Below are 26,511 nucleotides of genomic sequence, written 5' to 3' on the forward strand. Positions count from 1 at the left end.
GAGGGAGGGGGTGGCAGAGAGGGAGGGGGGGAGAGGAGAGAGGGAGGGGGAGGAGAGAGGAGGGGGTGGCAGAGAGGGAGGGGGGGAGAGGAGAGAGGGAGGGGGGGGGCAGGGAGAGAGGGAGGGGGGGAGAGGAGAGAGGGAGGGGGGGAGAGGAGAGAGGGAGGGGGGGGGGGGCAGAGAGGGAGGGAGGGGGAGGAGAGAGGGAGGGGGGGGGGAGCAGGGAGAGAGGGAGGGGGGGGAGAGGAGAGAGGGAGGGGGGGAGAGGAGAGAGGGAGGGGGGGGGGGCAGAGAGGGAGGGAGGGGGAGGAGAGAGGGAGGGGGGCAGGGAGAGAGGGAGGGGGGGAGCAGGGAGAGAGGGGGGGGGCAGGAGAGAGGGAGGGGGGGCAGGGAGAGAGGGAGGGGGGAGCAGGGGGGGGAGGGAGGAGGGGGAGGAGAGAGGGAGGGGGGGGGCAGGGAGAGAGGGGGGGGGGAGGAGAGAGGGAGGGGGGAAGAGGAGAGAGGGAGGGGGGCAGGGAGAGAGGGAGGGGGGGAGCAGGGGGGGAGGGAGGGAGGGGGAGGAGAGAGGGAGGGGGGGGGGAGCAGGGAGAGAGGGAGGGGGGAAGAGGAGAGAGGGAGGGGGGCAGGGAGAGAGGGAGGGGGGGAGCAGGGAGAGAGGGAGGGGGGAGCAGGGGGGGAGGGAGGGAGGGGGAGGAGAGAGGGAGGGGGGGGGGGAGCAGGGAGAGAGGGAGGGGGGAAGAGGAGAGAGGGAGGGGGGCAGGGAGAGAGGGAGGGGGGGAGCAGGGAGAGAGGGGGGGGGGCAGGGAGAGAGGGAGGGGGGAGCAGGGAGAGAGGGGGGGGGGGGAGAGGGAGAGGGGGGAGCAGGGGGGGGAGGGCTGCTGGGACTTGGTGCGAGGTGAGGAGAAAGATGAATGTGGTTACCCGATAACTCAGCACCACGTGGTGTCCACACCGACTCAGCACCACGTGGTGTCCACACCAACTCAGCACCACGTGGTGTCCACACCCACTCAGCACCACGTGGTGTCCACACCAACTCAGCACCACGTGGTGTCCACACCCACTCAGCACCACGTGGTGTCCACACCCACTCAGCACCGCGTGCTGTCAACACCAGCCGTGCTCCGACTCCGCACCGACGGCGTCTCTTGCGGCGACCCTCCACGGGTCCACGGCAGCTCTGCGCCGTCGACTCTGCGCCGTCGCCTCTGCGCCGTCGACCCTGCGCCGTCGACCCTGCGCCGTCGACCCTGCGCCGTCGACCCTGCGCCGTCGACCCTGCGCCGTCGACTCTGCGCCGTCGACTCGCCGCTCGTTCCTTCCCAGCGCGCACGCTCCCCTCGCGCTCGGGAGGACGGCGGCCGATGGAAGTTCCACGTTCCCCGTCGACGAAAGTTCGCGCTCACTTTCGGAAGGGCGCCAACTTGCCGAGGTTGGCCCAGAATGCCGAGGGCTTGCGCTTGAGGGCCGCGGCGGGAGAGGGGGCGGTGGAGGAGGAGGAGGAGGAGGGTCCGGGCGTTGCAGCGCCGTGGGTGGTGCGGCGGTGGCGGACGGACTGCGAGTGCGTCAGTCCTGGGGGAGGGGGGGGGGGACAACACAAAGACAAAGGTCCCCCGTGTAGCCTTCAACGGACTGTTGGGGCAAGTGGTGTTAGCGAGCGGGGCGCCGCGGTGGCTAGATGTTGACTACCTCGCCTGGTGTACAGGAGGTCGTGGGTTCGATCCCGACCCTGATGCCTGCTGCTGCTGTATATTTTTATAGTAGTGTATAGTGTAGTGTATAGTGTAGTGTATAGTAGTGTATAGTGTAGTGTATAGTAGTGTATTGTGTAGTGTATAATAGTGTATGGTAGTGTATAATGTAATGTACAGTGTAGTGTATAGTAGTGTAGTGTATAGTGTAGTGTATAGTAGTGTAAAGTGTAGTGTATAGTAGTGTATTGTGTAGTGTATAATAGTGTATGGTAGTGAATAATGTAGTGTACAGTGTAGTGTATGGTAGTGTATAGTGTAGTGTATAGTAGTGTATTGTGTAGTGTATAATAGTGTATGGTAGTGTATAATGTAGTGTACAGTGTAGTGTATAGTGTAGTGTATAGTATAGTAGTGTATAATGTAGTTTATAGTGTAGTGTATATTAGTGTATAATGTAGTGTATAGTGTAGTGTATATTAGTGTATAATGTAGTTTATAGTATAGTGTATAATGTAGTGTATAGTGTAGTGTACAGTGTAGTGTATAGTGTAGTGTATATTAGTGTATTATGTAGTTTATAGTGTAGTGTATATTAGTGTATAATGTAGTGTACAGTGTAGTGTATAGTGTAGTGTATATTAGTGTATAATGTAGTGTATAGTGTAGTGTATATTAGTGTATAATGTAGTTTATAGTGTAGTGTAAAGTGTAGTGTACAGGGACTCCTCTACTTATGAACGAGTTAGTTTCGTGGGTCGATTAGTTCAACTTTACTCCTGTCGATTCCAAACGCGTTGTGCGGCGTGTACACTAAACACGGGGAATGGCTTTACAAGTTGTATAATCTCCTGCAGATGTACATGCCACTGGTTATTCATGTGCTGTACATGCCACTGGTTATTCATGTTCTGCCGTGAAGAACCAGTGGCATGCTTGAACCCCGACACAGCCACCGTGACCCCACCGTGACCCCACCGTGACCCCACCGTGACCCCACCGTGACCCCACCTCTGGGCTTGCTCCTCTGCACCGCCTTCAGGGCGTCCTCCATCGCCTGGGCTCTCTGCGAGTCGGTCAGCACGAACCCTGGGGGTCAAGTTGGGGGTCAAGTTGGGGGTCAAGTTGGGGGTCAAGTCGGGGGTCAAGTTGGGGGTCAAGTTGGGGGTCAAGTCGGGGGTCAAGTTGGAGGTCAAGATTATTGTGCCACACCACTGCAGAGGCCTAACAGCCTACCCCCGATGACCGACACATTTCCACACGTGGCGCCGGCAACGACGACGATGATGATGACGATGATGATGATGAGCCACTCCGTTGAGCTACAATCTGTGATGGCCACGTGATCGCTTCTGAAACAGGACTACACGGCAACTTAGTGGGCCTCACCGGGTGAAAAAAAAAAAATGTTTAAATAGTTTAAACGGTGACCCCGTGGTGACCCCGTGGTGACCCCACGATGACCCCGTGGTGACCCCACAATGACCCCGCGGTGACCCCACGATGACCCCATGACCCCAGTGACCCCACAATAACCCCGTGGTGACCCCACTATGACCCCGCGGTGACCCCAGATGACCCCGCGATGACCCCGCGGTGACCCCGTACCCAGTTCCTTGTCTCCGTCCGCCACGGCGCTGGTCTCGCGCTGGAAGGCGACCAGCCACTGGGCCTTGTCACTCTGCTTGCGCGCGCTCAGCAGCAGCGGCTCGCAGAGAGCGCCAGACGTCACACGCAGAGCGTGTCGCACACACACCTACAGACACACACGCACACACATATACACACACACGCACACACATATACACACACACCTACACACACACGCACGCACACACACGCTTACACACACCTACACACACACATATACAACAACAACCGCCATTCGCCACTAAGTGGCGGTGACGTCACCACGACGCTTGTGCCAGGCCATGTGCACCCTGAGGCCACGTGAAGTGTCGAACGCCCGCTGGCAGGAGGTCACGGGGCAGACCCAGGTGCCACGGGTCGACTGACCGAGATGACCGAGATGACTGGCTGATGCACCACCTGTGCCCCCTACTGTGCCCACTTGCTGTGCTTTAGCCACCCGGCGCTCCGCTCGTTGTTGTGAGCGTCGCTCCTCCGCCCTCCGTTGTTGTTGGAGGGCGACTGCCTCCAACTGCCCAGTAGCGTCCTTCACGAGCCTCCTCCACTGAGGCCGATCTTGACACCGCTGGTACCAGTCATCGGCAAGTCCACTCAGCTCCACGTCCTCCTGTACCACATCACTCCATCTCTTCTCTAGCCCGTGCCGCGCCCGTTTAGCCCCCTCGATCCGGCCGAACAAAAGCTGTTTAGGCATGCGGTGGCTGGGCATGCGGGCTACATGACCCAGCCAACGCAGCCTTGCCTGCCGGAGGAGCTCACTGATAGGACTTTGCCCAGATCTTTCAAGGACTTGTGAGCTCCTCACACAATCCAGCCTGGTTAAACCCAGGATGGATCGTAGGCAGGCCAGCCTAAATGTTTCCAACCGGCAAAGATGCTCCACTAGGGGGGTCCATGTTTCGCAAGCGTAGAGAAGGGAGGGAATGACCGTGGCCGAGAAGACCTGAAGCTTCGTGCGGAGCGACAGACCAGGTAGCTTCCACACAGCGTTACGCAACCGATGAAAAGATATTGCCGCTCGACTGATTCGGAGTGAGACCTCTGCTGATAAACTGGAGCCGGTCATAAGCACACTGCCCAGGTATGGGAAACTCTCCACTCTCTCCACAACTGCCCCATCACCGATTGGGAGTTGTGGGGGTGGAGTGCCCGATGGTACAAAATACCCAGGCAGGTGCTTAGTTTTGGTGGGGCTGATGGTAAGGCCCCACCTCTTAGTGGCACGCTCCAGTCTCAGCAGCAGCGTCTCCAACTCCTCTTCTGAATGAGCAGCTATTACCAAATCATCGGCATACATAACGTGGTTGACCAATAGGGAGCCATCCCTTGATCGCACCCGGGCGTCGATCAGCCTCCCATTATATCTGTACCAAATGGAAATTCCCCCGGTACAGCTATTGAAGGCTTCACGAACTACGCAGTCGAAATAGATGTTAAATAATGTGGGAGCCAGAGACCTTACCCGGCACACTGAGGAGTGAGATGCCCCTGTAGTTGTTACAGTCGGTACGGTCCCCCTTCTTAAAGAGGGGGACCACCAGGGCATCCTTCCAGTCCTGCGGAACCCGTCCAGTGGTCCAGACTGTTGTTATGATGTCATGTAGGGCAGTCTGTGCACAAACGCCACCCTCCCTCAGCATTTCGCTTGGGAGATCATCTCTGCCCGGTGCCTTCCCTGGTCTCAGACTCCGGATCGCCCTCAGTACTTCCTCAACAGCTGGTACCTCAGCCAGCCACTCACAGGGGGTGACCTCTTCCAATATTTGAGGCACCGCAGCCTCAGCAGGGTTATCCCCACTTTGTGCCATGATGTTTTCCTGGCTGAGAGATTTTCCCTCCCCCAGGACCTCACAGAAATGCTCAGCAAATCTGCAAACCTGTTCCTGGGGGTCGGAGATTGGATCACCGTTGTTTCCCCTAATGATGGTAATAGGTGTGGCGCTGCAGGTTACTTTTTTGATGGAGTTAAATAGTGATTTGTGATCGCGGGCCACTGAGGCAGACTCCATCTCCTCAGCAACCCGCGACCACCACCCATCCTTGCAGCGCCTCACGGCTCTCCGAACCTCCGAGCGAAGGCTGCGGTAAACCTCCTCATTCTCTGACGTGGGATGCTGTAGGCGATGAGAGTGGGCCTGTCGCTTTTTCTCAATTAACCTGAACACCTCCTCTGTCAGCCAGGGTTTCTGGGGAGGTCTGGACCGCGTACCCAAAGCAGCCATTGCAGCTGCATGAGTCACAGTCTTAAACCTCGCCCATTTACCCTCGACATCAGGTGGAGTGGGGGACGATGCCAACCCCAGCTGCAAGCGATGATGAAATTCTCGCTTGCAACTTTCATCAGCTAACTGAGACCAGGCCACTTTTGGTTGGAATGGGATCCTGGGTGTACACCCACCACCGGAGTGGAAGAATGGCAGGCGCATCTTACAGATGACTAGTCGATGGTCAGAGGGCAGATCAGCTCCACGGTAGGTCCTGGTGTCAAGGACATGGGCTCGCATCCGCTGGTCCGTCACTATGTAGTCCAGCAGATGTTCTTGCTTGGACCCGACATGCATCCATGATGTTGTGTGGATGCGCCGATGCCGGAAGAGCGTGTTGGTAATTACAAGCCCATGGGCTGCACAACAATCTATCAGCCTCCTACCGTTATTATTGAGCTGATCTGGCCCATGCCTTCCAATCACTCCAGACCAGGTGCCAGCATCATGACCAACTCGGGCATTGAAGTCACCCAACAAGATGACTCTGTCCCGAGTGGCTACTTAAGCCAGCACCTGTGACAGGAGGTCATAGAAAGCGTCTGACTCATCGGCTTTGCCTGCATCCCTCCACGGATGCACACACACACGCATATACACACAACAACAACAACCGCCATTCGCAACTAAGTGGCGGTGACGTCACCACGATGCTTGTGCCAGGCTGGGTGCACGTTGAGGCCACGTGAAGTGTCGAACACCCACTGGCAGGAGGTCACGGGGCAGACCCAGGTGCCACGGGTCGACTGACTGAGATGACCGAGATGACTGGCTGATGCACCACCTGTGCCCCCTACTGTACCAACTCTCTGCGTTTTATCTGCCCGGCGCTCCGCTCGTTGTTGTGAGCGTCGCTCCTCCGCCCTCCGTTGTTGCTGGAGGGCGACTGCCTCCAACTGCCCAGCAGCAGCAGCGTCCTTCACGAGCCTCCTCCTCCTCATCCTCCACAGAGGCCGACCTTGACACCGCTGGTACCAGTCATCGGCACGTCCACTCAGCTCCGTCGCTACGCGGCGGGGTGGTGGTGGTGGTGGTGGTGGTGGGGGGTGGGGGGTGGTGGTGGTGGGTGGTGGTGTTGGTGGTGGTGGTGGTGGTGGGGGGTGGTGGTGGTGGTGGTGGGGGGTGGTGGTGGTGGTGGTGGGGGGGTGGTGGTGGTGGTGGTGGGGGGGGGGTGGTGGTGGTGGTGGTGTTGGTGTTGGTGGTGTTGGTGGTGTTGGTGGTGGTGGTGGTGGGGGTGTCTGTGTCTGCGTGCGACAAGCGACGAGACCTGCAGCTCCTCGCTCTTGCCATCCGGGACGTCCTCCACGGCGAGTCCGTCGGTGTGAATGCGGCCACGGTAGGAGAGCAGATCCTTCCTCAGCAAGTCCTGCACTCGCCACGGCGGGGCACCACCACCACGTGGACTGTCACACGCTGCGAGCAGCAGCAGCAGCTATGGAGGCAGACACAGACAAAGGTCCCCCGCGTAGCCTCTAGCAGACTGCTGGGGCAAGTGCTGTTAGTAGCGAGTAGCAGCAGCAGCTGTGGAGGTAGACACAGACAAAGATCCCCCACGTAGCCTCTACAGACTGCAGGGGCAAGTGCTGTTAGCAGCGAGAAGCAGCAGCAGCAGCAGCTGTGGAGGCAGACACAGACAAAGGTCCCCCGTGTAGCCTCTAGCAGACTGCTGGGGCAAGTGCTGTTAGTAGCGAGTAGCAGCAGCGCCTGTAGAGGCAGACACAGACAAAGGTCCCCCGTGTAGCCTCTACAGACTGCTGGGGCAAGTGCTGTTAGTAGCGAGTAGCAGCAGCAGCAGCTGTGAAGGCAGACACAGACAAAGATCCCCCGTGTAGCCTCTACAGACTGCTGGGGCAAGTGCTGTTAGTAGCGAGCAGCAGCAGCAGCTATAGAGGCAGACACAGACAAAGATCCCCCGTGTAGCCTCTACAGACTGCTGGGGCAAGTGCTGTTAGTAGCGAGTAGCAGCAGCAGCTGTGAAGGTAGACACAGACAAAGGTCCCCCGCGTAGCCTCTACAGACTGCTGGGGCAAGTGCTGTTAGTAGCGAGTAGCAGCAGCAGCTATGGAGGTAGACACAGACAAAGGTCCCCCGCGTAGCCTCTACAGACTGCTGGGGCAAGTGCTGTTAGTAGCGAGTAGCAGCAGCACCTGTGAAGGTAGACACAGACAAAGGTCCCCCGTGTAGCCTCTACAGACTGCTGGGGCAAGTGCTGTTAGTAGCGAGTAGCAGCAGCAGCTATGGAGGTAGACACAGACAAAGGTCCCCCGCGTAGCCTCTAACAGACTGCTGGGGCAAGTGCTGTTAGTAGCGAGTAGCAGCAGCAGCAGCAGCAGCTATAGAGGCAGACACAGACAAAGATCCCCCGCGTAGCCTCTAACAGACTGCTGGGGCAAGTGCTGTTAGCGAGCAGCACCTATGAAGGCTACCGGCACTGAGGCACACGAGGGGGTGGGTGGCCAGCACCACGCCCGGCCGCCTTTGTCTCCCCAGTGGCGATGTTTACTGCACACCGCACCGGCTACTACATTTGAGGCCGAGTCGACCTAGGGGAGGCCCAGGACCTGGTTCAGATAATGGTCACTGGGTATTTGCCGTGAGGGGGACTCAAACTTGGGCCTCCGGGTTCACACACACACGTGTACACACACACACGTGTACACACACACACGTGTACACACACACACACACGTGTACACACACGTGTACACACACACACGTGTACACACACACGTGTACACACACACACACGTGTACACACACACACACACGTGTACACACACACACACACGTGTACACACACACACACACGTGTACACACACACACACACGTGTACACACACACACACACGTGTACACACACACACGTGTACACACACACACACGTGTACACACACACACGTGTACACACACACACGTGTACACACACACACACGTGTACACACACACACACGTGTACACACACACACACACACACGTGTACACACACACACACACGTGTACACATACACACACACGTGTACACACACACACACGTGTACACACACACACACACGTGTACACACACACACGTGTACACACACACACACGTGTACACACACACACACGTGTACACACACACGTGTACACACACACACACGTGTACACACACACACGTGTACACACGTGTACACACACACACGTGTACACACACACACGTGTACACACACACACGTGTACACACACACACACACACGTGTACACACACACACGTGTACACACACGCACACACGTGTACACACACACACACACGTGTACACACACACACGTGTACACACACACACGTGTACACACACACACGTGTACACACACACACGTGTACACACACACACACACGTGTACACACACACACACACGTGTACACACACACACGTGTACACACACACACGTGTACACACACACACACGTGTACACACACACACGTGTACACACACACACACACGTGTACACACACACACGTGTACACACACACACACGTGTACACACACACACGTGTACACACACACACACGTGTACACACACACACGTGTACACACACACACGTGTACACACACACACACGTGTACACACACACACACGTGTACACACACACGTGTACACACACACACACACACACGTGTACACACACACGTGTACACACACACACACACACGTGTACACACACACACACACACACGTGTACACACACACACGTGTACACACACACACACGTGTACACACACACACGTGTACACACACACACACACGTGTACACATACACACACACACGTGTACACATACACACACACACGTGTACACACACACACGTGTACACACACACACGTGTACACACACACACACACACGTGTACACACACACACACACGTGTACACACACACGTGTACACACACACGTGTACACACACACACGTGTACACACACACACGTGTACACACACACACACACGTGTACACACACACACGTGTACACACACACACGTGTACACACACACACACGTGTACACACACACACACGTGTACACACACACACACGTGTACACACACACACGTGTACACACACACACGTGTACACACACACGTGTACACACACACACGTGTACACACACACACGTGTACACACACACACACGTGTACACACACACGTGTACACACACACACACGTGTACACACACACACGTGTACACACACACACACGTGTACACACACACACGTGTACACACACACGTGTACACACACACACGTGTACACACACACACACACGTGTACACACACACACGTGTACACACACACACGTGTACACACACACACACACGTGTACACACACACGTGTACACACACACGTGTACACACACACGTGTACACACACACACACGTGTACACACACACACACGTGTACACACACACACACGTGTACACACACACACGTGTACACACACACACACACACGTGTACACACACACACACGTGTACACACACACACACGTGTACACACACACACACACGTGTACACACACACGTGTACACACACACACGTGTACACACACACACGTGTACACACACACACGTGTACACACACACACACACACGTGTACACACACACACACGTGTACACACACACACACACGTGTACACACACACACGTGTACACACACACACGTGTACACACACACACACACACGTGTACACACACACACACGTGTACACACACACACACGTGTACACACACACGTGTACACACACACACACACGTGTACACACACACACACGTGTACACACACACGTGTACACACACACACGTGTACACACACACACGTGTACACACACACACACACACGTGTACACACACACGTGTACACACACACACACACACGTGTACACACACACGTGTACACACACACACGTGTACACACACACACACACACGTGTACACACACACGTGTACACACACACACACACACGTGTACACACACACACGTGTACACACACACACGTGTACACACACACACGTGTACACACACACACACACACACACACGTGTACACACACACACACGTGTACACACACACACACGTGTACACACACACACACACGTGTACACACACACACGTGTACACACACACACGTGTACACACACACACGTGTACACACACACACACACACGTGTACACACACACACACGTGTACACACACACACGTGTACACACACACACACACGTGTACACACACACACACGTGTACACACACACACGTGTACACACACACACACACACGTGTACACACACACACGTGTACACACACACACACACGTGTACACACACACACACACGTGTACACACACACGTGTACACACACACACACGTGTACACACACACACACACGTGTACACACACACACACACGTGTACACACACACACACGTGTACACACACACACACACGTGTACACACACACACACACACGTGTACACACACACACGTGTACACACACACACACACGTGTACACACACACACACGTGTACACACACACACACACGTGTACACACACACACACACGTGTACACACACACACACGTGTACACACACACACACACGTGTACACACACACACACACGTGTACACACACACACACACACGTGTACACACACACACGTGTACACACACACACACACACACACGTGTACACACACACACACGTGTACACACACACACACACGTGTACACACACACGTGTACACACACACACACGTGTACACACACACACACACGTGTACACACACACACACACGTGTACACACACACACACGTGTACACACACACACGTGTACACACACACACACACGTGTACACACACACACACGTGTACACACACACGTGTACACACACACACACACACACGTGTACACACACACGTGTACACACACACACACGTGTACACACACACACACACGTGTACACACACACGTGTACACACACACACGTGTACACACACACGTGTACACACACACACACGTGTACACACACACACGTGTACACACACATACGTGTACACACACACACACGTGTACACACACACACGTGTACACACACACACACGTGTACACACACACGTGTACACACACACACACACGTGTACACACACACGTGTACACACACACACACGTGTACACACACACGTGTACACACACACACACGTGTACACACACACACGTGTACACACACACACGTGTACATATACATATAGTGACTAAGATCCCCTGTATAGCCTTCAACAGACTGTCGGGGCAAGTGCTGTTAGCGAGTAGTGAGCGGGTGAGTGAGTGGGTGAGTGGGTGAGTAAGTGGGTGGGTGAGTGAGTGGGTGGGTGGGTGAGTGAATGAGTGTGTAAGTGGGTGAATGAGTGTGTGAGTGGATGAATGAGTGAGTGAGTGGGTGATTGATTGCGTGGGTGAGTGGGTGGGTGGGTGGGTGAGTGGGTGAATGAGGAAGTGAATGAGTGGATGAATGTGTGAGTGAGTGAATGAGTGTGTGAGTGGATGAATGAGTGAGTGGGTGAAATTAGTGGGTGAATGAGTGGGTGAATGAATGTGTGAGTGAGTGAGTGGGAGAACGAGTGAGTGAACGAGTGGGTGAGTGAGTGAGTGAGTGGACGAGTGGGTGAGTGAGTGGATGAGTGGGAGAACGAGTGGGTGAGTAAGTGGGTGAGTGAGTGAACGAGTGGGTGAGTGAGTGAGTGAGTGGACGAGTGAGTTGGCGAGTTTGGGTGTCTCAGCTGACTGTGTATGAGTGAGTCACCTGGGGACACCACCAGCTGCTATGAGCAAGTCAATTTGTTTTGTATAAATCCGCCACTGCGGGACACCTTTGATGCCGATCGCTGTCCGGCTCACCCCCTTCAAAATAAAAAAAAATTGCTTCACCGCTCAATCACCCCGACGACAATTCACACTTTGCGAACCATCGATTGGGACTTTCCCGTGGGGCACCTTCTTGCAGTACACGAGCTGGTGGTCGAAGAGGAAGAAAACGCGAAGCTGGGGCCGGGGCCGGGATGCGGACTGCATCACCAACTCCCCCGAGTGGAGCAGCAGCGAGCTCCGCTCCAGCACGTCCGTGCCCTGGGGGGGGGGGGGGGGGGGAGACGGGGGGAGACGCGGGGAGACGCGGGGAGACACGGGGAGACACGGGGAGACACGGGGAGATACGGGGAGACACGGGGAGGAGAGGTGAGACACGGGGAGACACGGGGAGACACGGGGAGGAGAGGTGAGACACGGGGAGGCACGGGGAGACACGGGGAGGAGAGGGGAGACACGGGGAGACATGTGGAGGAGAGGTGAGACACAGGGAGACACGGGGAGGAGAGGTGAGACACGGGGAGGAGAGGTGAGACACGGGGAGACACGGGGAGACACGGGGAGACACGGGGAGACACGGGGAGACGCGGGGAGACGCGGGGAGACACGGGGAGGTGCAGGGAGATGCGGGGTGGGAGGGAGGGAGGGACGCTTGGAGGGAAAAGGAAGACACAGGGAGGAGGAGACGTGGAGAGACGCGGCGAGAGAGAAGGGGAGACATCAGGGGGCCATGTGACCCCCTCCAAAGCAACCAATTCTGACAGCCGCCCCCCTTTCGGCAGTCACGTGACCCCCTCAAGCGCCGCCCCCCCTTCCCCACCTCCCCCCATACCGCCCCCCCTCACCGCTCACCGAGGTCACGTGACCCCCTCAAGTGCCGCCCCTCCCCCCCCGCCCCCCCAGGTGGGGGTGCGAGTCACGTGACGGGCCCCCCCCCCCCCGCACCTGCCACTCGACGATGCTTCTCTGCCAGCCCGCGATGTGCTCGACGCTCTCCAGGCGCCGCTTGCGCTCGTTGATGAGGCTCGCGACGCCCCTCATGGCCTCCAGCGCCGCCGACACGCTCGCAAAGTCGCTGGCGGGGGGGCGGGGGGCGGGGGGTGGGGGGCGGGGGGGGTGGGGGGTGGGGGGTGGAGAGAGAGCGACTGTGAGAGGGACGGTCACGGAACGACGTCGACTCCGGCGCGGATGTTAGCGCTCCACCACCGCTCACCACGGCGCATGTCTGCGTGTGCGTGTGTGTGTGCGTGTGTGTCTGTGTGCGTGTGCGTGTGTGTCTGTGTGTGCGCGTGTGTGTCTGTGTGTCTGTGTGCGTGTGTGTCTGTGTGCGTGTGCGTGTGTGTCTGTGTGTGCGTGTCTGCGCGTGTGTGTCTGTGTGTGTGTGCGTGTGTCTGCGTGTGTGTCTGTGTGTGCGTGTCTGCGCGTGTGTGTCTGTGTGTGTGTGCGTGCGTGTACGTGTGTGTCTGTGTGTGCGTGTCTGCGCGTGTGTGTCTGTGTGTGTGTGCGTGTGGGTGTGTGGGTGTGTGCGTGTGGGTGTGTGTCTGCGTGTGTGTGTCTGTGTGCGTGTGCGTGTGTGCGTGTGTGCGTGTGTCTGCGCGTGTGCGTGTGTGCGTGTGTGCGTGTGTGCGTGTGTGCGTGTGTGCGTGTGTGCGTGTGTCTGCGCGTGTGCGTGTGTCTGCGTGTGTGTCTGTGTGTGTGTGCGTGTGGGTGTGTGTCTGCGTGTGTGTGTCTGTGTGTCTGTGTGCGTGTCTGCGTGTGTGTGTCTGCGTGTCTGTGTGTGTGTGCGTGTGGGTGTGTGTCTGCGTGTGGGTGTGTGTCTGCGTGTGTGTGTCTGTGTGTCTGTGTGCGTGTCTGCGTGTGTCTGCGTGTGTGCGTGTGTGTCTGTGTGTGTGTGCGTGTGTCTGCGTGTGGGTGTGTGTCTGCGTGTGTGTGTCTGTGTGTCTGCGTGTGTGTGTCTGTGTGTCTGTGTGCGTGTCTGCGTGTGTGTGTCTGCGTGTCTGTGTGCGTGTCTGCGTGTGTGTGTCTGTGTGTCTGTGTGCGTGTCTGCGTGTGTGTGTCTGCGTGTGTGTGTCTGTGTGCGTGTCTGCGTGTGTGTGTCTGCGTGTCTGTGTGCGTGCCTGCGTGTGTGTGTCTGTGTGTCTGTGTGCGTGTCTGCGTGTGTGTGTCTGCGTGTGTGTGTCTGTGTGTCTGTGTGCGTGTCTGCGTGTGTGTGTCTGTGTGTCTGTGTGTGTCTCTGCGTGTGTGTCTGCGTGTCTGCGTGTGTGTCTGCGTGTCTGCGTGTGTGTCTCTGCGTTTGTGTGTCTGCGTGTATCTGTGCGTGTGTGTGTCTCTGCATGTGGGTGCGTGTGTGTGTGCGTGTCTGCGTGTGCGTGTGTGTGCATGTGCGTGTGTGTGTCTGCGTGTGTATCTGCATGTGTGTGCGTGTGTGCTAGTCACCCGTGCTCTGGCGGCGTGTACTTGAGCAGCTGAGCGAGCTGCAGGGGGTACCGTGTGTGTGTGTGCGTGTGTGCGTGTGTATGTGTCTGTGCGTGTGTGTGTGCGTGTGTGCGTGTGTATGTGTCTGTGCGTGTGTGTGTGCGTGTGTGCGTGTGTATGTGTCTGTGCGTGTGTGTATGCGTGTGTGCGTGTGTATGTGTCTGTGCGTGTGTGTGTGCGTGTGTGTGTTTGTATGTGTCTGTGCGTGTGTGTGTGTGTGTGCGTCTGTGCGTGCGTGTGTGTGTGTGTGTGCGTGTGTGTGTGCGTGTATGTGTGTGTGCGTGTGTGCTACTCACCCGTGCTCTGGCGGCGTGTACTTGACCAGCTGCGCGAGCTGCAGGGGGTAGCGGCAGAGCCTCTGCACGGGCGCCAGCAGGAAGCCGCCCAGGGGGATGTGGATCATGGCGCGGCGCAAGCGGCACGCCTCCAGGAAGTGGCGGTAGCGGCCCAGCTGGGACAGGCGCGCCAGCTCGGCACAGGCGCGATGGTGGTTGTTGCAGTAGGCGGAGTAGACGCGGAACCCCTCGCGCTGGCACGCATGCACACACGCACGCACAGGCACGCACGCAGACACACGCACAGGCACGCACGCAGACACACGCACAGGCACGCACACACGCGCACAGGCACGCACGCAGACACACGCACGCAGGCACGCACACACACGCACAGGCACACACGCACACACCACACACGCAGGCATGCACACACACGCACGCACACACACGCACGCACACACGCACGCACACACCACACACGCAGGCACGCACACACACGCACGCACACACGCACGCGCACACACACAGACACGCACACACACAGACGCACACACACACACACCCACACACACACGCACAAACGCACGCACACACACAAAGACACACAGTCACGCACACCCACAGACACACACGCACACACGCGCACACACACAGACACACACACACACCCACACACAAAAAACTAAGACAAAGATCCCCCGTGTAGCCTTAACGCGTGTCGCGCGTCACGCGTCGCGCGTCGCGTGTCGCGCGTCGCACGTGTCGCGCGTCACGCGTCACGCGTCGCGTGTCGCGCGTCACACGTGTCGCGCGTCACGCGTCGCGTGTCACACGTGTCGCGCGTCACACGCGTGCCGCGTGCTCACGTGCTGCAGGAAGACGGCCCCGACACAGGTGGCGTGCGGCGTCGCCGCCACGAGTCGCCGCTCCAGCGCGGCGAGGAAGTTCCTCTGGAAGGCGGCGAGCTGCTCCACGTTGCCGAAGATGAGCTCCAGCTGCTCCACGCCGAACAGGTCGGGCCGGCGGCGGCACTGCAGCAGGTAGCCCTGGCCAGGGCACACGGTGACGGTCACCACCATCGTCACCGCCACCGTCACCGCCACCGTCACTATCAACGTCACCAGCATCGTCACCACCATCGTCACCACCATCGTCACCATCATCGTCACCATCATCGTCACCATCATCGTCACCAGCATCGTCACCATCATCGTCACCATCATCATCATCACCATCAACGTCACCACCATCGTCACCATCATCGTCACCATCATCGTCACCACCATCGTCGTCATCATCATCATCACCATCATCGTCACCATCATCATCACCACCATCGTCACCACCATCGTCGTCACCACCATCGTCACCATCGTCGTCACCATCATCATCACCATCATCATCATCACCATCAACGTCACCACCATCGTCACCATCATCGTCACCATCATCATCACCATCATCGTCACCACCATCGTCACCACCATCGTCACCATTAACGTCACCATCATCGTCACCATCAACGTCACCATCATCGTCACCACCATCGTCACCAGCATCGTCACCACCATCGTCACCACCATCGTCACCATCATCATCACCATCATCATCATCACCATCAACGTCACCACCATCGTCATCATCATCGTCACCATCATCATCACCATCATCATCACCACCAACGTCACCATTAACGTCACCATCATCATCACCACCAACATCACCAGCATCGTCACCATCATCATCACCATCATCATCGTCACCATCAACGTCACCATCATCGTCATCACCATCGTCACCATCATCATCATCACCATCAACGTCACCACCATCGTCACCACCATCGTCACCACCAACGTCACCATCAACGTCACCATCAACGTCACCACCATCGTCACCATCATCGTCACCACCATCGTCACCACCAACGTCACCAGCATCGTCACCACCATCGTCACCATCATCGTCACCACCATCGTCACCATCATCGTCACCACCATCGTCACCAGCATCGTCACCATCAACGTCACCATCAACGTCACCATCAACGTCACCACCATCGTCACCATCATCGTCACCACCATCGTCACCACCAACGTCACCAGCATCGTCACCACCATCGTCACCATCATCGTCACCACCATCGTCACCATCATCGTCACCATCATCGTCACCACCATCGTCACCACCATCGTCACCATCATCGTCACCACCATCGTCACCACCAATGTCACCATCATCATCACCATCATCGTCACCACCATCGTCACCACCAACGTCACCATCATCGTCACCATCATCGTCACCATCATCGTCACCACCATCGTCACCACCAACGTCACCACCATCGTCACCACCAACGTCACCATCATCATCACCATCATCATCGTCACCATCAACGTCACCACCATCGTCACCACCATCGTCACCATCATCATCATCACCATCAACGTCACCACCATCGTCACCACCATCGTCACCACCAACGTCACCATCAACGTCACCATCAACGTCACCACCATCGTCACCACCATCGTCACCACCACCATCGTCACCACCATCGTCACCATCATCATCATCATCACCATCAACGTCACCACCATCGTCACCACCATCGTCACCACCATCGTCACCACCAACGTCACCATCAACGTCACCACCATCGTCACCACCATCGTCACCATCATCATCATCACCACCAACGTCACCATCAACGTCACCATCATCGTCACCACCATCGTCACCAGCATCGTCACCACCACCATCGTCACCACCATCGTCACCATCATCATCGTCACCATCAACGTCACCATCATCGTCACCACCATCGTCACCATCATCATCATCACCATCAACGTCACCACCATCGTCACCACCATCGTCACCACCAACGTCACCATCAACGTCACCATCAACGTCACCACCATCGTCACCATCATCGTCACCACCAACGTCACCAGCATCGTCACCACCATCGTCACCACCATCGTCACCACCAACGTCACCATCATCATCACCATCATCATCGTCACCACCAACGTCACCATCATCGTCACCACCAACGTCACCATCATCGTCACCATCATCGTCACCATCATCGTCACCATCGTCGTCACCACCAACGTCACCACCATCGTCACCACCATCGTCACCACCATCGTCACCACCATCGTCACCACCATCATCACCACCATCGTCACTATCATCGTCACCATCATCGTCACCACCATCGTCACCATCATCGTCACCATCATCATCACCATCATCATCGTCACCATCAACGTCACCACCATCGTCATCATCATCGTCACCACCATCGTCACCATCATCGTCACCACCATCGTCACCACCATCGTCACCACCATCGTCACCACCATCGTCACCACCATCGTCACCACCATCGTCATCATCATCATCACCATCATCGTCACCACCATCGTCACCACCATCGTCACCACCATCGTCACCACCATCATCACCAGCATCGTCACCACCATCGTCACCACCATCGTCACCACCATCGTCACCACCATCGTCACCAGCATCGTCACCACCATCGTCACCACCATCGTCACCACCATCATCACCATCAACGTCACCACCATCGTCATCATCATCGTCACCATCATCATCACCATCATCGTCACCACCAACGTCACCATCAACGTCACCATCATCGTCACCAGCATCGTCACCACCATCGTCACCACCATCGTCACCATCATCGTCACCAGCATCGTCACCACCATCGTCACCACCATCGTCACCATCATCATCACCATCATCGTCACCACCAACGTCACCATCAACGTCACCATCATCGTCACCAGCATCGTCACCACCATCGTCACCACCATCGTCACCACCATCGTCACCACCATCGTCACCACCAACGTCACCATCATCGTCACCAGCATCGTCACCACCATCGTCACCATCATCGTCACCACCATCGTCACCACCATCGTCACCATCATCGTCACCACCATCGTCACCATCATCATCACCATCATCGTCACCACCAACGTCACCATCAACGTCACCATCATCATCACCATCATCGTCACCACCAACGTCACCATCATCGTCACCACCATCGTCACCATCAACGTCACCATCAACGTCACCACCATCGTCACCACCATCGTCACCATCGTCGTCACCATCATCGTCACCACCATCGTCTCCGCGTGTGTCCTCACCTCACAGATGTCTCCCAGCTGAGCGACGTAGTGCTTCTCCGTGTCGAAGATCTCTCGCACAACCCTCGACCTCATCTCGTCGGCGTGCGGCGTCGACGAGGACGAGGCGGACGAGGTGGAGGAGGTGGTGGAGCTGGTGGCGGTGGTGGAGGAAGAGGTGGTGGAGGTGGGGGAGGAGGTGGGGGGGAGATGCGGGGAGGCTGTCGACGCTCCGAGGGGAGGTGCCGGCCCCTCCTCCTCCTCCTCCTCTTGGTTAACGCGGAGCTGAGGGGGGGGGGCACGGGGGGTGGCAAGTGAGCGAGTGGGAAGGCGAGCGAGCGAGTGAGAGAGTGAACATGTGAGCGAGCGGGTGAGTGAGCGAGTGAGCAAGCGTGTGAGTGAGCGTGTGAGTGAGCGAGTGAGGGGCGAGTGAGCGAGTGGGAAAGCGAGCGAGCGAGTGAGAGAGTGAACATGTGAGCGAGCGGGTGAGCATGCGAGTGAGCAAGCGTGTGAGTGAGCGTGTGAGTGAGCGAGTGAGGGGCGAGTGAGCGAGTGAGCAAGTGAGTGAGCGAGCGAGTGAGTGAGTGAGTGAGCGAGTGAGCGAGTGAGTGAGCGAGCATGTGAGTGAGTGAGCGAGTGAGCGAGTGAGCGAGTGAGTGAGCGAGTGAGTGAGTGAGTGAGCGAGTGAGCGAGTGAGTGAGTGAGCGAGCGAGTGAGTGAGCATGCGAGTGAGAGAGTGAACATGTGAGCGAGCGAGCGGGTGAGCATGCGAGTGAGCAAGCGTGTGAGTGAGCGTGTGAGCGAGCGAGTGAGGGGCGAGTGAGCGAGTGAGCGAGTGAGTGAGCGAGCGAGAGAGTGAGCGAGCGAGTGAGCGAGTGAGTGAGTGAGTGAGTGAGCGAGCGAGAGAGTGAGCGAGCGAAAGAGTGAGCGAGTGAGTGAGTGAGTGAGTGAGCGAGTGAGCGAGTGAGTGAGTGAGCGAGTGAGCGAGCGAGAGAGTGAGCGAGCGAAAGAGTGAGCGAGTGAGTGAGCGAGTGAGTGAGAGAGTGAACATGTGAGCGAGCGGGTGAGCATGCGAGTGAGCAAGCGTGTGAGTGAGCGTGTGAGTGAGCGAGTGAGGGGCGAGTGAGCGAGTGAGCGTGTGAGTGAGCGAGTGAGGGGCGAGTGAGCGAGTGAGCGTGTGAGTGAGCGAGTGAGGGGCGAGTGAGCGAGTGAGCGAGTGAGCGAGCGAGCGAGAGAGTGAGCGAGTGAGCGAGTGAGTGAGCGAGCGAGTGAGCGAGTGAGTGAGTGAGTGAGTGAGCGAGTGAGCGAGTGAGTGAGTGAGCGAGTGAGCGAGCGAGAGAGTGAGCGAGCGAAAGAGTGAGCGAGTGAGTGAGTGAGTGAGTGAGTGAGCGAGTGAGCGAGTGAGTGAGTGAGCGAGTGAGCGAGCGAGAGAGTGAGCGAGCAAAAGAGTGAGCGAGTGAGTGAGCGAGTGAGTGAGCGAGAGAGTGAGCGAGCGAAAGAGTGAGCGAGTGAGTGAGCGAGTGAGTGAGCATGCGAGTGAGAGAGTGAGCGAGTGAGTGAGCATGCGAGTGAGAGAGTGAGCGAGCGAGAGAGTGAGCGAGTGAGTGAGCGAGTGAGTGAGAGAGTGAGCGAGTGAGAGAGTGAGCGAGTGAGTGAGCATGCGAGTGAGAGAGTGAGCGAGTGAGTGAGCGAGTGAGTGAGCATGCGAGTGAGAGAGTGAGCGAGCGAGAGAGTGAGCGAGTGAGTGAGCATGCGAGTGAGAGAGTGAGCGAGTGAGTGAGCGAGTGAGTGAGCATGCGAGTGAGAGAGTGAGCGAGCGAGAGAGTGAGCGAGTGAGTGAGCGAGTGAGTGAGCATGCGAGTGAGCGAGTGAGCGAGTGAGTGAGCGAGTGAGTGAGCATGCGAGTGAGAGAGTGAGCGAGCGAGAGAGTGAGCGAGTGAGTGAGCGAGTGAGTGAGCATGCGAGTGAGAGAGTGAGCGAGTGAGTGAGCATGCGAGTGAGAGAGTGAGCGAACGAAAGAGTGAGTGAGTGAGTGAGCGAGTGAGTGAGCATGCGAGTGAGAGAGTGAGCGAGTGAGTGAGTGAGTGAGCGAGTGAGTGAGCATGCGAGTGAGAGAGTGAGCGAGTGAGTGAGTGAGTGAGCGAGTGAGTGAGCATGCGAGTGAGAGAGTGAGCGAACGAAAGAGTGAGTGAGTGAGTGAGCGAGTGAGTGAGCATGCGAGTGAGAGAGTGAGCGAGTGAGTGAGCATGCGAGTGAGAGAGTGAGCGAACGAAAGAGTGAGTGAGTGAGTGAGCGAGTGAGTGAGCATGCGAGTGAGAGAGTGAGCGAGTGAGTGAGTGAGTGAGCGAGTGAGTGAGCATGCGAGTGAGAGAGTGAGCGAGTGAGTGAGTGAGTGAGCGAGTGAGTGAGCATGCGAGTGAGAGAGTGAGCGAACGAAAGAGTGAGTGAGTGAGTGAGTGAGCGAGTGAGTGAGCATGCGAGTGAGAGAGTGAGCGAGTGAGTGAGTGAGTGAGCGAGTGAGTGAGCATGCGAGTGAGCGAGTGAGTGAGTGAGTGAGCGAGTGAGTGAGTGAGTGAGTGAGCGAGGATGTGAGTGAGTGAGTGAGCGAGTGAGTGAGCATGCGAGTGAGAGAGTGAGCGAGTGAGCGAGTGAGTGAGCGAGTGAGTGAGTGAGTGAGCGAGGATGTGAGTGAGTGAGTGAGTGAGCGAACGACTGAGTGAGTGAGCGAGCGAACGAGTAAGTGAACATGCGAGTGAGCGAGTGAGGGGCGGGCGAGCGATGCGAGCGAGTGAGTGAGGGGCGGGCGAGCGAGCGAGTGAGGGGTGAGCGAGCACCACCACTCCCTCCTCCAGCAGCTGGCGCACACACACACACACGTACACACACACACGTACACACACACACACACGTACACACACACACGTACACACACACACGTACACACACACACACGTACACACACACACACGTACACACACGTACACACACACGTACACACACACACGTACACACACACGTACACACACGTACACACACACACACGCACACACACACGTACACACACACGTACACACACGTACACACACACACACACGCACACACACACACGTACACACACACACGTACACACACACGTACACACACGTACACACACACACGCACACACACACGTACTAGCACACACGTACACACACACACACGCACACACACACACGTACACACACGTACACACACACGTACACACACGTACACACACACACACACGTACACACACACACACGTACACACACGCACACACACACGTACACACACACACGTACACACACACACGTACACACACACACACGCACACACACACGTACACACACACGTACACACACGTACACACACACACACGCACACACACACGTACTAGCACACACGTACACACACACACGTACACACACACACGCACACACACACGTACTAGCACACACGTACACACACACACGTACACACACACACACACGTACACACACACACACACGTACACACACGTACACACACACACGTACACACGTACACACACACACGTACACACACACGTACACACACACACACGTACACACACACGTACACACACACACACGTACACACACACACGTACACACACACACACGTACACACACACACGTACACACACACACACGTACACACACGTACACACACACACACGTACACACACACACGTACACACACACACACGTACACACACGTACACACACACACACGTACACACACACGTACACACACACACACGTACACACACACACGTACACACACACACACGTACACACACACACGTACACACACACACACGTACACACACGTACACACACACGTACACACACACACGTACACACACACACGTACACACACACACGTACACACACACACGTACACACACGCACACGTACACACACACACACCTTCCTCCCCGTGCCATCGCCTCACCACCCCTCACCACCCCTCACCTTTCTCACCGCCATCTGCTCCCCTCCCCCCGCGCCTGCGACACTGAAGCGGAAGGGGGCCCCCCACGCTGCGAGCCCCCCACTCCGCACGGCCGCAATCGCATCCAACTCCTCCTCCTCCTCGACATCATCGTCATCGTCGTCGTCGTCGTCGTCACGGTGGTGGTGGTAGTGAGTGGGACAGCCGTCAGCCAGAACTGTGGAGAAAGAGGAGCAGGGTGAGGGGCAGGGTGAGGGGCAGGGTGAGGGGCAGGGTGAGGGGCAGGGTGAGGGGCAGGGTGAGGGGCAGGGTGAGGGGCAGGGTGAGGGGCAGGGGGAGGGTCAGGGTGAGGGGCAGGGTGAGGGTGAGGGTGAGGGGCAGGGTGAGGGTGAGGGTGAGGGGCAGGGTGAGGGGCAGGGTGAGGGGCAGGGTGAGGGGCAGGGTGAGGGGCAGGGTGAGGGGCAGGGTGAGGGGCAGGGGGAGGGGCAGGGTGAGGGACATGGTGAGGGGCAGGGTGAGGGTGAGGGGGAGGGTGAGGGGGAGGGTGAGGAGCAGGGTGAGGGGCAGGGTGAGGGGCAGGGTGAGGGGCAGGGTGAGGGGCAGGGTGAGGGGCAGGGTGAGGGGCAGGGTGAGGGACATGGTGAGGGGCAGGGTGAGGGTGAGGGGGGAGGGTGAGGGGGAGGGTGAGGGGCAGGGTGAGGGGCAGGGTGAGGGGCAGGGTGAGGGGCAGGGTGAGGGGCAGGGTGAGGGGCAGGGTGAGGGTGAGGGGGAGGGTGAGGGGGAGGGTGAGGGGGAGGGTGAGGGGCAGGGTGAGGGGCAGGGTGAGGGACAGGGTGAGGGGGGAGGGTGAGGGGCAGGGTGAGGGGCAGGGTGAGGGGCAGGGTGAGGGGCAGGGTGAGGGGCAGGGTGAGGGGCAGGGTGAGGGTGAGGGGGAGGGTGAGGGGCAGGGTGAGGGGCAGGGTGAGGGGCAGGGTGAGGGTGCTCGCTAACAGCACTTGCCCCAACAGTCTGTTAAGGCTATATGGGGGATTTTGTCTTTTTTTCGTGTGTATAGGTGTGTACAGGTGTGTGTACAGGTGTGTGTGTGTACAGGTGTGTGTACGGGTGTGTGTGTACAGGTGTGTATAGGTGTGTGTGTGTATAGGTGTGTCTGTGTGTTTGTGTACAGGTGTGTGTGTGTACAGGTGTGTGTACAGGTGTGTCAGTGTGTGTGTGTCAACGTGTGTCAGTGTGTGTCAGCGTGTGTGTCAGTGTGTGTGTGTGTACAGGTGTGTACAGGTGTGTACAGGTGTGTGTGTCAGCGTGTGTGTGTCTGTGTGTCAGCGTGTGTGTGTCTCTGTCAGCGTGTGTGTGTACAGGTGTGTACAGGTGTGTACAGGTGTGTATAGGTGTGTGTATACATGTGTGTACAGGTGTGTACAGGTGTGTGTGTGTGTACAGGTGTGTACAGGTGTGTATAGGTGTGTGTATACATGTGTGTACAGGTGTGTACAGGTGTGTACAGGTGTGTATAGGTGTGTGTATACATGTGTGTACAGGTGTGTACAGGTGTGTACAGGTGTGTACAGTTGTGCGTGTCAGCGTGTGTGTCAGCGTGTGTGTGTGTACAGGTGTGTACAGGTGTGTGTGTACAGGTGTGTACAGGTGTGTACAGGTGTGTGTGTACAGGTGTGTACAGGTGTGTACAGGTGTGTACAGGTGTGTACAGGTGTGTACAGGTGTGTGTGTGTCCTCACCTCCCTCACTGCCCATGCCCCTCCCCCCCACGTGGTCCAGGCCCACAGGAGTACTCCTTGACAACGGCCGTAACCGTGCCGACGCCACCCTGGCACCGCCAGCCACGCTCCCATTGGTCGATCCCGCCGCCAACGCCGCGCTCCCATTGGCCGACGTCAAAGCCGAATCCTTTGCCTCCGCGGCGTTCCCGTCCGTCGACGGCGACGCCGCCTCCCCATTGGCCGAATCCGCCGCCCCCCAAGCCTTTCCATTGGTCGACGGCGAGGCCGCCTCCCCATTGGCCGAATCCGCCGCCCCCCAAGCCTTTCCATTGGTCGACGGCGAGGCCGCCTCCCCATTGGCCGAATCCGCCGCCCCCCAAGCCTTTCCATTGGTCGACGGCGAGGCCGCCTCCCCATTGGCCGAATCCGCCGCCCCCCAAGCCTTTCCATTGGTCGACGGCGAGGCCGCCTCTCCGTCGGTCAGATCCATCGCCGCGTCGGCGTTCCCGCCCGCCGACGGAGCCGCTGTAGCGGCCCCCCCCTCGGCGCCCCCCCCGGCCGATCGGCCTCCGGGGAGCGAGGCGGCCGCCGCCCGACCGGCCGCCGGGGCCTCCCCGGTCGATCGGCCGCCGTGGGCGGCCCTGCCGGGCAGGAAGCCGGGCCTGGACGGGAGAACGGAGAAGCCCGGCGCACCGAGGAGGCGGGAACGGGGGGAGCGGCGCCCCGCGCGGGGGGCGGCACACGGCGGCGGCGGCGATGACGGCGATGACGGCGATGACGGCGGCGATGATGACGGCGATGATGACGCGACTTGAGGATTAGGGGGAGGAGGCCGGGGGGGAGAGGAGGGGGAAGGAGGTCGTGGAGTCGGGGAGAAGGGGGCCGGGAAGAGACGCGACGGAGAGAACGGAGAAGCGGGGAGGAAGGGAGACGTGGGGCAGGCGGACGGAGACGTGGCGGTGGTGGTGGCGGTGGTGGCGGTGGTGGCGGTTGTGGTGGCGGTGGTGGCGGTGGTGGCGGCGGTGGTATCAGCGGCCTCCAGATTGGGACAGGAGCTCCAGAGCGCCCACCGCCGCCGCTGCTGCTGCTGCCTGTGGCTCTCGCGGGCCACGCGCAGCGCGTAGTCGCTGTGCACGCCGCTGTTGGGCCGCGGCCGCCCCACGGCCTCCGCCTCCTTGGTCGGCGAGCGCCTCTTGAGGGGGCGGGCGGCGGCCCCGATGGCGGCCCCCGCGGACGGTCCGGCCTCGCGCCACAGCCAGCGTTGCCGCGGCGAGCGCCGGGGCGGCTGCTGCTGCGCCGGTGACGCCGCCGACGACGACGCCGCCTGCGGCAGCAGGAGAGGGATGCTGTCGGCGCTGCTGCTCAGCCGGCGAC

General features: G+C 58.1%; 1 protein-coding gene across 3 annotated transcripts; it reads right to left on the reverse strand.

Moving 5' to 3' along the window:
* Window positions 1-840: 840 nt before the first annotated feature.
* LOC144952356 (rho guanine nucleotide exchange factor 4-like) lies at window positions 841-25,713 on the reverse strand. Of its 3 annotated transcripts, none has more exons than XM_078882734.1 (11): window positions 25,156-25,713; window positions 23,449-23,636; window positions 19,448-19,711; window positions 16,112-16,291; window positions 15,264-15,496; window positions 13,438-13,567; window positions 12,622-12,753; window positions 6,873-6,971; window positions 3,300-3,447; window positions 2,703-2,780; window positions 841-1,572 (listed from the first exon to the last, which is right to left on the reverse strand). In XM_078882734.1, the coding sequence occupies exons 1-11, from the start codon at window positions 25,625-25,627 to the stop codon at window positions 1,403-1,405; spliced, it is 2,094 nt and encodes a 697-aa protein (XP_078738860.1). In that variant the 5' UTR covers window positions 25,628-25,713; the 3' UTR covers window positions 841-1,402. The 3 variants fall into 3 exon arrangements, with proteins under 3 accessions (XP_078738860.1, XP_078738859.1, XP_078738861.1); XM_078882733.1 differs by having other exon boundaries at window positions 23,440-23,636; XM_078882735.1 differs by lacking the exon at window positions 2,703-2,780 and having other exon boundaries at window positions 23,440-23,636.
* Window positions 25,714-26,511: the final 798 nt, after the last annotated feature.

This window comes from Lampetra fluviatilis, chromosome 67 (genome assembly GCF_964198595.1).
Source record: "Lampetra fluviatilis chromosome 67, kcLamFluv1.1, whole genome shotgun sequence".
Taxonomy (NCBI): Eukaryota; Metazoa; Chordata; class Hyperoartia; order Petromyzontiformes; family Petromyzontidae; genus Lampetra; species Lampetra fluviatilis.